This window comes from Platichthys flesus, chromosome 18 (genome assembly GCF_949316205.1).
Source record: "Platichthys flesus chromosome 18, fPlaFle2.1, whole genome shotgun sequence".
Lineage (NCBI taxonomy): Eukaryota > Metazoa > Chordata > Actinopteri > Pleuronectiformes > Pleuronectidae > Platichthys > Platichthys flesus.
Window position 1 is genome coordinate 20,971,026 of NC_084962.1, and position 13,319 is coordinate 20,984,344.

Consider the following 13,319-nt stretch of genomic DNA (forward strand, 5'->3'; position numbering starts at 1 on the left):
GAGGTCCGGATGAGGTCTGAGGAGCAGGATGAGGTCTGAGGAGCCAGATGTGGTCTGAGGAGCAGGATGAGGTTTATGAGTTGGTTTGTCTTCAGGTTGGTGTGGTTGAAGTTTTCCAATACAATAAAACCTAAACATAGACACATATAAACAGATGTTTACATGTTTCTATGTTTACATATAAACATGTAAACATCTGTTTAACTGTTTATATATAAACAGATAAACAGATGTTTCTCTCTACAGATACAAACAGAGACGATCTCATCTCTTTTAACTTTAATTCACTGTTTCCACTAAAACTGTCAATAAAGTTTGAATGAATCAGTGTGATCCTATTCACCTTCCTCTCTCCCCCCCCTGCTTACCTCTCTCTCTTTACCCAGCCAACAGCCTCTGCGGCAAACTCCCCCCCCCCTCTCTCACCCTCCCCATATTTCTCTCTCTCTCTCTCTCCCTCTCCCCACACTCTCTACCCCCTCACTCTCTCTCCCTCTCTCCCTCCCTCCCTCTCCCCCACACTCTCTACCCCCTCACTCTCTCTCCCTCTCTCCCTCCCTCCCTCTCCCCAACACTCTCTACCCCCCCCTCTCTCTTGCACCCCCCCCTCTCTCTCTCTCTCCCTCCCTCTCAGAGGGCGACCTCTCCTCCTCTGTTCATCATCTCTTCTTCTCTTCTGCAGCTTCAGCTCCAGAGGATTCACTTCTTCTCTTCTTTCCTCTTGGTTGTTTTGAATGAAGAGGAAAAGAGTGGGTGATGAACTCTGTTGGTCACAAGAGGAAACTCACACATTTTAATATTTGATCCAGGTGAACAGAGGGAAACTGAACTTCAGTTAACAGAGTGTTCCTCTTCTTCACATCTCTTATTATTATTCTATTTTAAACTCAAAGCTGCTGGATGAAGAGGAATTTCCTTCACTCAGGGTTCTGACGCCTCCACCTCCTCCTCCTCCTCCTCCTCCTCCTCCTCCTCCTCCTCCTCGCTCTCCGTCCAGCAGCGGTGCGTCGCGGCCGTGCGTAAAAGCAGAGCCCTCCTCCTCCCGACACGAGCCGGCTCCACACCGGCACTGTTCCACGGTTCCACTCCCATCTCGTGATTTCTTCACTTCTCTTGAACATAAAGAAGCTGCGACCCGCCATGGATGTGTTTAAGAGCCGGATGTTGGGCATCTCCGTGGCCGTAGCGCACGGAGTGTTCTCCGGCTCTCTGAACATCCTGCTGAAGTTCCTCATCACCAACTACCACTTCACTTACCTGACGCTCATCCAGTTCCTGACCAGCAGCACCGCGGCCCTCACCCTGGAGACGCTGCGGCGGCTCGGGAAGGTCCAGATCCCCGCCTTCAGCCTCCAGCTCTGCAAGGTAAGAACCATGAGGTCCAGAGACCTGATCCAGAGACCTGATCCAGGACCTGATCCAGAGACCTCAGGACGCAGCAGGTTCATCTGAAGTTCTAAGACTAAAACATGTAGAAACCGTTCACAGATCCCAGTGAGGACTAAACTGCAAGAGAGTATAAATAGAATTGTACCAGGAATGAATACTGCACCTTTAAACCGTTTTCATGATCAGCTGCTAAATTTCACAAACATACTTTTATATTTAGTAAAATGAATAATGACAAGATCTCTACGTTTTTAATCTTTTCTTTTTTCAACCTGCAGCTGTAAAAAATGTTGATGCTAAAGTTGAAGTCCAGTTTAAACCTCATTAAATCACACTTCAAAGAACTGACACAACTTTACTTTGTCACTTCATTAAAAGTTAACCTTGTGAATGATGTAGTTTTATTTTGAAAGTAGTGATGACAGGATGGATGTTTAGTGACCTGCAGGTGATTTATTTTCCAGTTATTGATTATTGGCTGATTGATGAACTGCACCTGCAGATTGGCTGATTAACGAGTGGCTGCTTCAATCTCTCAGTGTTTCTCATGTTCATCATAAAGATCGACGCTAAAACAATAACCTCACTTTTTATAATTCCACTAAAATGAACTCATCCAAACAAAGGAAGTCACGTTTATAGCACAGCCCCCTCTACTGGCCGTCTGCAGGAAGTGTAATGGACAATGTTGGTGTCGTACTCTGATTGGTGCAATATTACAAACCAGGAACTCTGGGGACTCGACATTAAAGCTTTGGGCAGAAAGTTTGTTTTCCGTTCTAACACAAGTGTGTGTGTGTGTGTGTGTGTGTGTGTGTGTGTGTGTGTGCGTGTGCAGGAGTTTGCCTCGGTGTGCGTCCTCTCCACGCTGCAGTCCACCCTCACCCTGTGGTCCCTGCGAGGCCTCAGCCTGCCCATGTACGTGGTGTTCAAGCGCTGCCTGCCGCTCTTCACGCTCAGCATCGGCGTGTGCGTGCTGAAGAACGGCGTGCCGTCCGTGGGGGTGGTGACCGCCGTCATCATCACCACCGGGGGAGCCGCACTCGCTGGTAAGACGTTCTTCATCTTTATCAGAACCAGACACCCGGTTCCCCCGTCACCAGACTGTCATCAGGGTTCCAGGGGGCGGGGCTTATGAACTACACTGCTGCCATTGGGTGGATCCAGATGTTTTGGCCTCACTTCAGCCAGCTGCCTTGTCGTCGTCTGACGAACATCTTCACGCTCTGTTTGCTCCGGTTTGGTCTCCACACTGCTCCAACCAGACGACACTAGCTTGTGGCTCACGTTGGCGCCAGCTGCTGGACGTGGGCGGGGCTGCGGACATTATTCAACATATTTATTAACGCTCTCTGATCATTTTAGGTTAAATATTAATCTAGTTTTCTAAAACAGAAGAAAAGTTTGTGGCCTGAACTTTGACCCCTGATGATTATTAACATTCAACTACGACCTCTGTCCCCAAAGACAAAAGGAACATGTCTCTAAACAACAGGATTCTTTCCCTCCCTTCATCCACAATATGTTTTTCTCTTGTGATAATAAAGATGATTATCAAGCAGATTAAATCCAGAAGGAAGAAGCTGCTCATGTGAGAGCTGCAGAGGAGATTGATTCAGGAAGCTAATCATCTGTATGTTTATGACTCCAGCTTCATTAACAGTAATGGACAAGATAAAGATGAAAGTATTTTACAGTCGAGGAATTCATTTAACAGTTAATCAGTTTTACAAATGAAGAAAAGCTGAAAAAGCTGTTAAAGGTCAATAAAACAGACGGATGTGTAGAGACAGATGAGAAAGAGACGACAGAAGAAGAAAAGTTCTATCGTGTTCGAACTGACGACCTTAGAACATGAAGCCTCCGGCCACAAGGTGGCGCCAACGCACCAGCAGAGGAAGACGTGGATATGCTACAGACACAAGTAAAACAATTCAAAGTTGTCTAACTGAGCTTCCTGTTGGTTCTGCTCCAGGTGCCGGGGATCTGACCGGCGACCCGTCCGGGTACGTCACCGGTGTGTTGGCTGTGATCGTCCACGCCTCCTACCTGGTCCTGATCCAGAAGACCAGCCTGGACAGCGAGCACGGCCCGCTCACCGCGCAGTACGCCATCGCCATCATGGCCACGCCGGTGAGCACTGTGGACAATCTGAAGTTTGACTTGTTCTCCCATTGTCTGCTCCACCTCTCTCCTCAGGCTCTTTCTTTTCTTTCCTTCCTCCTTTTCTCTTTGATCCTTTTTATTCTCTTTCTTTCTTTCTCTTGTCCTTTTCTTTCTTTCTCTCTCTTGATCCTTTCCGCTGTTTCCTCGTCTCCTCCTCCGCTCACGTCTGTTTCCGACTCTTCTCTCTTCAGTATTTTGTTTCCGGAGCTTCAACAAACGTGTAGAATTAATTTTCTTCTTCAAAAAACATTTCTGTGAGTCGTCTTTTAAATCTGACATCATTTCATGTTCACTTCCTGTCGTCTTTCTTTTCTTGGTTAACTCCGTTCAGCTCGTTCCCGTTTGAACCCGTCTGTACCGGTACTTCCTGGTACCTTTATTTTGGTACTTTACTCTTCCTCTTCCTCTTCCTCTCGGTCTCTCAGGTGCTGCTGGTGTGCTCCTTCATCTCCATGGACGCCATCAGCATGTGGTCGTACGAGGGCTGGAGGGACCCGCCCATCACCACCATCTTCACCTTCTGCGTCTTCATCGGCTGTGCCATGAACTTCACCACGCTGCACTGCACCTACATCAACTCCGCCGTCACCACCAGCTTCGTGGGTGTGGTGAAGAGCATCGCCACCATCACCGTGGGCATGCTGGCGTTCAGTGACGTGTCGCCGACCCGGCTGTTCGTAGGAGGAGTTGTGGTGAACACCGTCGGCTCCATCACCTACTGCGTGGTCAAATACTTTGAGACCAGGAAGAAGAGCTTGTATGAGGATCTGGAAGTGGCCGGGAAGGATGAGGCGCTGCCTGGGGAGCCTTACCAGGAGAAGCCGCCACTGAACGGGGACGGGCCGGCCGCTGGCATCGGACCTGACGTAGAGCAACCTCAGCCCGATGGAGCGTTGAGCAGCGACCGGACGGAGGAGTCGGCGGCGGCCGGGCTGGTTAACGGACAGGTGTGGACAGGAGACGTGGATGCAGGCACCAACTCTCAGGTGATGACAGAGAAGGAGGTGGTGGAGATGCAGAGGGAGCACCTCCACAAGGAGAGCTCCGCCCCCGCTCAGTCGCTCGGCGACAGCTACGTCGGGGTGTGGAGGTCCATCAGACATCTGCAGTTCATGAAGAAAGAACCTCTGATGGAGAACATGGAGCAGCAGAGTCCGTGAGAGCCGGACAGAGACCTGGACTCACTCTGGAGAGGAAACAGGAGGAAGAGGAGAAGGAAAAGAAAGAACCAGAGGAGAGGAGGAGGAGGAGGAGGAGGAGGGCAGAGGAGGAGCGACAATAAACCCAACCACCTCCTTTATCAGCATCAAATGAAACGACCTCAGTGAAATGTTTGTGTGGTCACTCGGAGCTTTGAGCGCAGACAGACGTAGTTTATGATGAGAGTGAAAAGAGGTGGAGAGAAGAGGATGAAGAGTTCCAGGAGAAGCTGCCTGTCAGAGATAATTCTGCTTCCTGTCTCCTCCGGCCCGGTGGCGTGCGGCGGGGGGGCGAGCATGATTCGGTTTGGTTTGCATCCAGGCCGATGCCAAACCAAACGAGTGCATCTTGTGCAAAGTGAAATATCAGATCCACTCAGGGATCTGTTTGACTCCCACCGGGAGGTTCTGGTTCTGATGATGAAGCTCTGCACTCGGTTCAGGTCGGGTCCAGTCGCTTCAGGCCGTGTTTGCATGAGTGTGATTGTTTGTGTGTGTCGGGTCACGGCTGTTTGACCGTTCAGCGGAGCCACTTCCTCATCTCCTGCTCGGTCTCATCCTGTTTCTGTTAATAACGGATTAAAACCAAACTGATCAGAAACACTTGACAGGGTAACGTGGAGGGGGGGGGGTGTAGGGTCTATACTGCAGCCAGTCACCAGGGGGCGATCAGGGTGAATCAAAGATGGAGTCAATCCGCCTCCAGCAGCTGGGGCAGTCTCACTTCCTCCAGTTGTTCCTGCTACAGTGACCTTGACCTTTGACCCCTGAGCACCGAATCAGGTCATCTGTGAGTGGATGAACGTTTTCATCTGTTTTATTCCGTTATTGGTAAAAAGTGGAAACTTCTGCTACGACCCAACAAAACCTAAGTTTGACAGAATGTTTCGGTTTCTCTGAATAATCCTGATGGAGCATTAATATAAATCAGTCGTGAGTATCTCCCTCCCAGTGACGTGTGATTGGTCAGTGAAACAGGAAACTGTGGTGGCTCAGTAAACATCTGGAAATCTGTGAGGAGAGAAACTCAGGAAGTTCAGCACGAGGACGAGAAGCTGGAGAGTCGTGACTCTGTCGAAAGTTCTTAAACCAGGAGCCTCCTCAGAAATGTGTGTGTGTGGGGGGGGGGGGGGGGTGCTCATTCAGGCAAATCAACATCAGCGTCTGTCGGGGACGAGTGTGGGCGGGGGGGTCTGAAGGAATTACGTTTACGTGTCCAGCTGCAGTCGAGTCTGGTCCACATGTGGGCGTGGACACGTGGTCACATGTTCAATAGATGATCACGTTTGATTCTGTAAATCTGTCATTAAGTTATTAAATCTGTCGTTTTACGATTCTATGGATTCACAGATTCAATTCTTCAATATTCAATTTAAAAACCAACGTCTTCACTTTATCGCCCCCTGGTGGCTGGCTGCGGTATAGATTACAGACCCCGCCTCCTCCATGTTAGCAGATGGGACAAAAACAAATCACATGTAGTTCTTGTAACTGATTCTGATCACTTTGGTTTCAATACATTTTTTATGATAGAGAAAAGTCACGATTGACAACTGAGCGTATTAAAAAAGAGCAGAATATTATTTTAACAGAAATGATGGTGTTGAATTTCTCTGCTTGAAAGAAACCTGCGGAGAATTTAACGTAGAAACATCTGTGCACATCTGCACATGAGAAGTCTGGACCAATGAAAATTAAAAGACATGTTTAAATAAGAAGAATTCACAGAGTAGAGTTAACGTGTGACACATGTTATCGGTCATGTGACGGACTCAGTTGTCCTTCAGTGCCGGGTCACGTGACGCTCAGGTGAACATGAAGCCAGAAAGGAAAACCCCCTCATTTGCTCTTTAATGGTTTCACCCACGTTTTAAAAACCACGTGTACCTGCTCATTGGGAGTCCAGAGGTGAAGTGTGTTGTGTACTTGCTGTGAGTCTGTGGTGGATCCGTGTTGTGTTGTCGTGTCCACAGCCTCCACACAGGAAACGTTCATCTCCCCCTCTCTGTCACCAAGCTGCAGGCGGCCTGCCGAGTGAGAGAAGCTGATTCGGACTGAATCGATTTCTCTTCTCACGATCCACAGACTTCATTTAACGCTACATGAGACGAGGCCCCGAGCGGCAGCGAGACCACTCTGCTTCACAAACCAACACTTCACATGTCTCTGCTGGAGCGTGCTCCACATGTGTTCGAGGGCGATAATGAGTCCGTGGCCGTCGCCGTGCTCGATGTCGATATGAGATGTTTGACGGAGCTGACGCGTCCATGAGGGGGAAACACAAACTAACACAACCTTTAACTTCTGAGTTCAGATCCAGTTGTGATTTGTCACTGAGATGAAACACGTTGGAGTGTTAACGAGAGATCAGGTCACGTTTAAACACGGAGACGAGCAGGAAACAGAACGGGTCCCAGGCTGGATTCATTTTACCATGATGTGTATTTTTCTGTTATTGTCGCCCGTGTTGTGAGTCCGTGTTGTGAGTCCGTGTTGTTCCTGAAATAAAAGAAAAGTGTCTTGACGGCTGAAGGCAAAACAACATCTGCTCCTCAATTTGCATGTTCAATGCAAAGTAAATTGAAAATGTTTTATAAAGAAATCTGTGCACTGGAATATCTATTGTGTTGTGTTGTGTTGTGTGTGTGTGTGTTTTTATAAAGGTGTTTCCATGGTGATGATGTGGTGGTGGTGGTGGGGGGGGTAGGACAGGAGCGTGTGAATGAGCCCTGGAAACAGGACAGTTCAGCTCTGAGCCTCTGAAGTGAGAAGAAGTGAAACTCACATGAACCTGGAGCTGAACCAGGACAGAGGAACGAGCTTGTTTTTAATTTGTCTCTTTCAGAGGAGCCGATGTTGAGAGGCTGCGTTCTGCAGAGTAAAGAGCTGGAAGGTTTAAAACACACGAGGCAGAGGAGCATGATGAAGAGGAGCAGCAGTGAAGAGACCTGAGCTCCGTGTGCTTGTGAAGAGGAGGCCCTCCAGCTGCTCGACACACCAAAGAGAAATGAAACCTGAGAGAGAAGCTCCTCATCGGCAGAGGAACACACAACAAGCAGAAAGAAACACAATCCTAATAAAACGTGTTCATCACAAACAAAAACTCAACAAAAAAATACTGTTAGATGCACTGTGTGAATGTGTGAATGTGTGAATGTAGAACTGTAAAGAGCTTTGAGTCATCGAGACTAGAAAAGGGATTTATAAATATGAACCATTCACCATAACATGTTTCTCACCAGGAACTGAGCAACATGGAAGTCATTTGATTTATTAAAATTAAATATTTGATTCAAAACTGTCAACCACAGAACATCATTCTGTACCACAACACACTAAATAAACAATTAAATAAAAATCATCTCTAGCACCCCCTGGTGTCCGGCTGCAGTATAGATTATAACCCCCCCCCCCCTCCTCCACGTTAGCAGATGGGACATTGACCAAAACTAAAAATAAATAATTAATAAATGGTGTTTCTGTCATTTCAGGTCGTTCTTCTCTCTGATGTTTGTCAGCAGGTTTCTGATCAGTTTGGTTTAATCAGTTATTTGATGAAATAAAAACACTGAGACGATTTTAGTGATAATATTTAACGTACAGTATTTGCAACAGGAAGAGATGTCTCCATCTAGTGGCCGTGAGGGGGAAATGCACTGACAATAGAACATCAGAAAGGAGTTAGACAGCGCCACCCAGTGGACACTTTGTTTCACTGCAGCCTCAGGAATGAATCCAGACTTTCCGTCTAACTGATCTGAGATCAGCTTCTCACTGCAGCACGTTTTATTTATCTGCTAATTAAACCTTGTTTCACTTCTGACAAAACTTAATCAACCATTTCACTTCCTGCTTTAAACCAGCAGCTTGATTAAAGTGAAGCTGGTTTCCTCCTCCAGTCCATCTGCTGGGAACCAGTGCATCACTCATCAGGCTGCAGGGGGCGCTGTTCCTCAGTAACTGCTACATTGTGTTGCTTTAAATCTTTGCTGCTCGACACAAATCTTGAATAATTTGGATGTAAACATTCAAACTAGTGAATAAAGATAAATAAAATAAATCAAGGGACCAATGAAATGAAGAATTCAGTCTTTGTGGTTTCTGGAATAAAAGCGACACATTTTATTATGAACACAAAAACAAACAGAGGGTTCGATTGATCTCTGGTGTTCACACCCCACAGCTTCAATCCACATCTTTATTTCAACTGTAAAGCTGATTCGTCTGATCTAGTGAAATTCAGTTCACACACACACACGCCCTCTGGTGGTCGGAGGTTCACGCCCTCTGGTGGTCGGAGGTTCACGCCCTCTGGTGGTCGGAGGTTCACACCCTCTGGTGGTCGGAGGTTCACACCCTCTGGTGGTCGGAGGTTCACGCCCTCTGGTGGTCGCAGGTTCACGCCCTCTGGTGGTCGGAGGTTCACGCCCTCTGGTGGTCGGAGGTTCAGCTGGAGCTCTTGCCGCTCCTCTTCTTCTTCTTCTTCGGGGCCTGTTTCTTGGACGAGGCGGCGTTGGAGGCGGAGCTTGTGGTTTTGGAGTCTGTGGGCGTCGCCTGCACAGGTTCGTCAGCTTTGACCTCAGCAGGCGTCTTCAACGTTTCAGCCTCTGGTTCTGTGGCAGGAGGATGCTCAACCTTCTCAGCTGCTGCTGGTTCCTGTGCAGAAAGCTGCTCCTCCTCTGGTTTCACCTCCACTGCTCCAGCTGGGGACACATCTGGCTTTTCAACCATCTCCACTTTATCCTGCAGAGAAACATCAGCTTCCACCTCCTGCTCGGCGCCTGAAGCCGGTTCCTGCTGGACCTGAGGTTTGGTTTTGAAATTGGCAAAGGCAGCAGCCACCTCGTCTTCACCGAGGTCCACATCCACAGCGTCCCGGTCGAGGTCGGCAGGTGTGGCGAACAGGGAGTCGGCGAACTCCTGCAGCTTGGCCTGCTCCTGCCTGAGACGAGCCATGTCCTCTGTGAGCATCGGGTCGTCCTCCTGCAGCTCCACAGGAGTCAGGAGGACGGCTTTGTCCTCGGCCTCCGAGAGAAGAGAGCTGCTGAACAGCTTCTCCGGCAGCTGGGAGTTGGACTGGCGGATGCCCTTGATTTTGTCGTAGAGGATTGTCCTCTCCTCCTGGAGAGCACGACACAGTCTCTCCAGTTTGTGGATCGTCACCACGAACTGGTCGTACTCTCTGGCCTTGTCTGTTCTCTGGAGCGGGGGGGGGGAGAGTGAGAATGGATCATTGATTCAAGATTTGTCTCCTTGGTTTTCAGCTGAGTCAGAACCTCACAGATTAAAGGTAAAGAACCGATGAGAACACGTGGCTCACCTCTTGCATCATGTCCGTCAGAGCCTTGTTGCAGTTCTCAAACCTCGACTTCCACACGTTCGACTCTTTCTCCATCGTCTTCATCTTCTCTGACATCTACAGGACGAAGAGTTCACAAAGTCAGAAGAACGTCCTGTCGGGACGAGAAACACCGGCTGCTGTGAATCACGTGCACCTACGTTCTCCATCTCCCTCTTGAAGCGCACGTAGATCTCGTTGCTTTTGGACAAAGTCGTCTGGAACTCGTCAAACTTCTCACCGTAGAGGGTCAGCTGGAGACATGAGACATGAGACATGAGACATGAGACATGAGACATGAGACATGAAATACATCAAATGCTAAATCAGGTGATTCTTTCCAGAGCACATCGCCCCCTGGTGTTCAGCCCAGATTCAGGACGTGAACTCAGAGTGAAGCTGAAGATCAGAGATCATCTTTAAATCCAGATGAGGAGAAACAGTTTGTGACCATGTGATGCTACTTTCTGCTGATTCTATTCTATAAATAATATTATATCATATTAATAATATTAATAATATGATATAATATAATAATATTATATCATATTAATAATATGATATAATATTATAATGCTCTCGTTCCTCCTGTCCTCCTGGTCTCGTCCTGTCTCCCTGCTCTCCTACTGTCTCCCTGCTCTCCTCCTGTCTCCCTGCTCTCCTCCTGTCTCGTCCTGTCTCTCCTCCTGTCTCCCTGCTCTCGTCCTGTCTCCCTGCTCTCCTCCTGTCTCCCTGCTCTCGTCCTGTCTCCCTGGTCTCCTCCTGTCCCCCTGCTCTCCTCCTGTCTCGTCCTGTCTCTCCTCCTGTCTCCCTGCTCTCGTCCTGTCTCCCTGCTCTCCTCCTGTCTCCCTGTCTCTCGTCCTGTCCCCCCGCTCTCCTCCTGTCTCCCTGCTCTCGTCCTGTCTCCCTAATCTCCTCCTGTCTCCCTGTCTCTCCTCCTTTCCCCCTGCTCTCGTCCTGTCCCCCTGCTCTCGTCCTGTCCCCCTGCTCTCCTCCTGTCTCTCGTCCTGTCCCCCTGCTCTGGTCCTGTCTCTCGTCCTGTCTCCCTGCTCTCGTCCTGTCTCCCTGTCTCTCCTCCTGTCCCCCTGCTCTCCTCCTGTCCCCCTGCTCTGGTCCTGTCTCTCGTCCTGTCTCCCTGCTCTCCTCCTGTCCCCCCGCTCTCCTCCTGTCTCCCTGCTCTCCTCCTGTCTCCCTGTCTCTCCTCCTGTCTCCCTGTCTCTCCTCCTGTCCCCCTGCTCTCGTCCTGTCCCCCTGCTCTGGTCCTGTCTCTCGTCCTGTCTCCCTGCTCTGGTCCTGTCTCTCGTCCTGTCCCCCTGCTCTGGTCCTGTCTCTCGTCCTGTCTCCCTAATCTCCTCCTGTCTCCCTGTCTCTCCTCCTGTCCCCCTGCTCTGGTCCTGTCTCTCGTCCTGTCTCCCTGCTCTGGTCCTGTCTCTCGTCCTGTCCCCCTGCTCTGGTCCTGTCTCTCGTCCTGTCTCCCTGCTCTCGTCCTGTCTCCCTGTCTCTCCTCCTGTCCCCCTGCTCTCGTCCTGTCCCCCTGCTCTGGTCCTGTCTCTCGTCCTGTCCCCCTGCTCTGGTCCTGTCTCTCGTCCTGTCTCCCTGCTCTCGTCCTGTCTCCCTGTCTCTCCTCCTGTCCCCCTGTCTCTCCTCCTGTCCCCCTGCTCTCGTCCTGTCCCCCTGCTCTGGTCCTGTCTCTCCTCCTGTCTCCCTGCTCTCCTCCTGTCTCCCTGGTCTCGTCCTTTCTCCCTAGTCTCGTCCTGTCTCTCGTCCTGTCTCTCGTCCTGTCCCCCTGTCTCTGGTCCTGTCTCTCCTCCTGTCCCCCTGCTCTGGTCCTGTCTCTCGTCCTGTCTCCCTGCTCTGGTCCTGTCTCTCGTCCTGTCTCCCTGCTCTCCTCCTGTCTCCCTGTCTCTCGTCCTGTCCCCCTGCTCTGGTCCTGTCTCTCGTCCTGTCCCCCTGTCTCTGGTCCTGTCTCTCGTCCTGTCCCCCTGTCTCTGGTCCTGTCTCTCGTCCTGTCCCCCTGCTCTGGTCCTGGTGGTCGCATGTTGGATATTCACCTGAGCCTGCATCACAGTCTTCTGCTCTCTGAGAGTCTGAGACTGCAGTTTCCACTCAGCGGCCTGAATCAGTAACTGAAGAGAACAGAGAAGAGACATTTACCTTCTTCTTCATGGCCAGCTCCTGCTCCTTCATACCGAAGCATTTCTTTGTTTTGTCAATAGCCTCCCTAAGCAACTAGTGACAGAGACAACACAGAGTCAATCTGAGAAACAGCAGCATGCGTCTACAGAGAAACGTCTTCTGGTGTCTGGAGACGTTGGACTGAACGTCCTCCTGAAGACATGCAGCTCAGTGGGACTCACGTATTCCTTCTCTCTCTTGTGCTTCTCCTCGGCCTGAGTCAGCAGCATGTTGGCCTCCTGCAGTTTGGCCTCGGTCAGTTTGTGCTGAAGGTCCCGGTGACGCTCGATCTTCTCTAAACTCTGAAAGACACCAAACTTCTCACGTTTCCTTCTACAAACATGTTTCCTGACATAAACCTGAATATTAGAAGACTTTCTCCACAAGCTCCCAGCGAGAACCTCGTGTGTGACCTTTGACCTCCCCTCACCTCCTCCCTGCGGTCGCACTGGTTCATGAGGCTCTCCAGTTTGTCGGTCAGGTTGGCGTTCTCCTGGCACAGCTTGTCGTTCCTGGAGCTGTGCTGCTCGATCTGAGTCTGGATCTCCTTCAGCATCTTCTGGAAGTGGCAGGTGATCTCACTCCGCTTCTCCTCGTCCTCCCTGCAGCGCTGCAGCGTCTCCTCCTGGACGGGAGGAGAAGAGCTTTTATTCTGTTACTTCTCAGCTGCAGCTGTAACGGGTCATGACTTCTCCTGGACGCACACACACACCCTCAGAGTTGTGTAGTGCGACTGCAGGTCCCTGCACAGAGTCTCCAGTTTGCTGCGAGCTGCGACGCTGCTGCGACGCTCCTCCTGCAGGAGACACATCTTCTGCTGAAGGACACACAACTTCCTCTCATCACAGCGCCGCAGGGTGGCCTGCACACACACACACACACACACACACACACACACACACACACACACACAGAAACAGTTTTGTTTTAGCTGTTTTATGGCTAAAGACAACACAATCCCAGAGTGTGTGTGTGTGTGTGTGTGTGTGTGTGTGTGTGTGTGTGTCTCACCAGTTCAGCATATTTTCTGACCAGATCTCCAAGTTTCTCCT

General features: G+C 50.0%; 2 protein-coding genes across 4 annotated transcripts in view; one reads left to right on the forward strand and one right to left on the reverse strand.

Moving 5' to 3' along the window:
- Positions 1-972: 972 nt before the first annotated feature.
- On the forward strand, positions 973-5,882 carry slc35d3 (solute carrier family 35 member D3). The gene is made up of 4 exons (XM_062410984.1): positions 973-1,365; positions 2,228-2,438; positions 3,365-3,522; positions 3,981-5,882. The coding sequence occupies exons 1-4, from the start codon at positions 1,141-1,143 to the stop codon at positions 4,713-4,715; spliced, it is 1,329 nt and encodes a 442-aa protein (XP_062266968.1). The 5' UTR covers positions 973-1,140; the 3' UTR covers positions 4,716-5,882.
- Positions 5,883-8,852: 2,970 nt separating this feature from the next.
- The window catches only part of txlnba (taxilin beta a), an 8,150-nt gene continuing 3,683 nt past the window's right edge, over positions 8,853-13,319 (reverse strand). The window contains exons 3-11 of one of the 3 annotated variants that reach the window (XM_062410980.1): positions 13,279-13,319; positions 12,980-13,129; positions 12,698-12,892; positions 12,450-12,569; positions 12,247-12,321; positions 10,254-10,346; positions 10,075-10,170; positions 9,199-9,953; positions 8,853-9,102 (exon numbers count right to left, since the gene is read on the reverse strand). The exon at positions 13,279-13,319 is cut by the window's right edge and continues 45 nt beyond it. In XM_062410980.1, coding sequence (XP_062266964.1) covers positions 9,201-9,953; positions 10,075-10,170; positions 10,254-10,346; positions 12,247-12,321; positions 12,450-12,569; positions 12,698-12,892; positions 12,980-13,129; positions 13,279-13,319 — 1,523 coding nt within the window. In that variant the 3' untranslated portion in view covers positions 8,853-9,102; positions 9,199-9,200. Of the gene's footprint in view, positions 9,954-10,074; positions 10,171-10,253; positions 10,347-12,143; positions 12,219-12,246; positions 12,322-12,449; positions 12,570-12,697; positions 12,893-12,979; positions 13,130-13,278 lie in introns of all 3 variants that reach the window. The other 2 variants (XM_062410979.1, XM_062410978.1) reach the window with 2 other exon arrangements.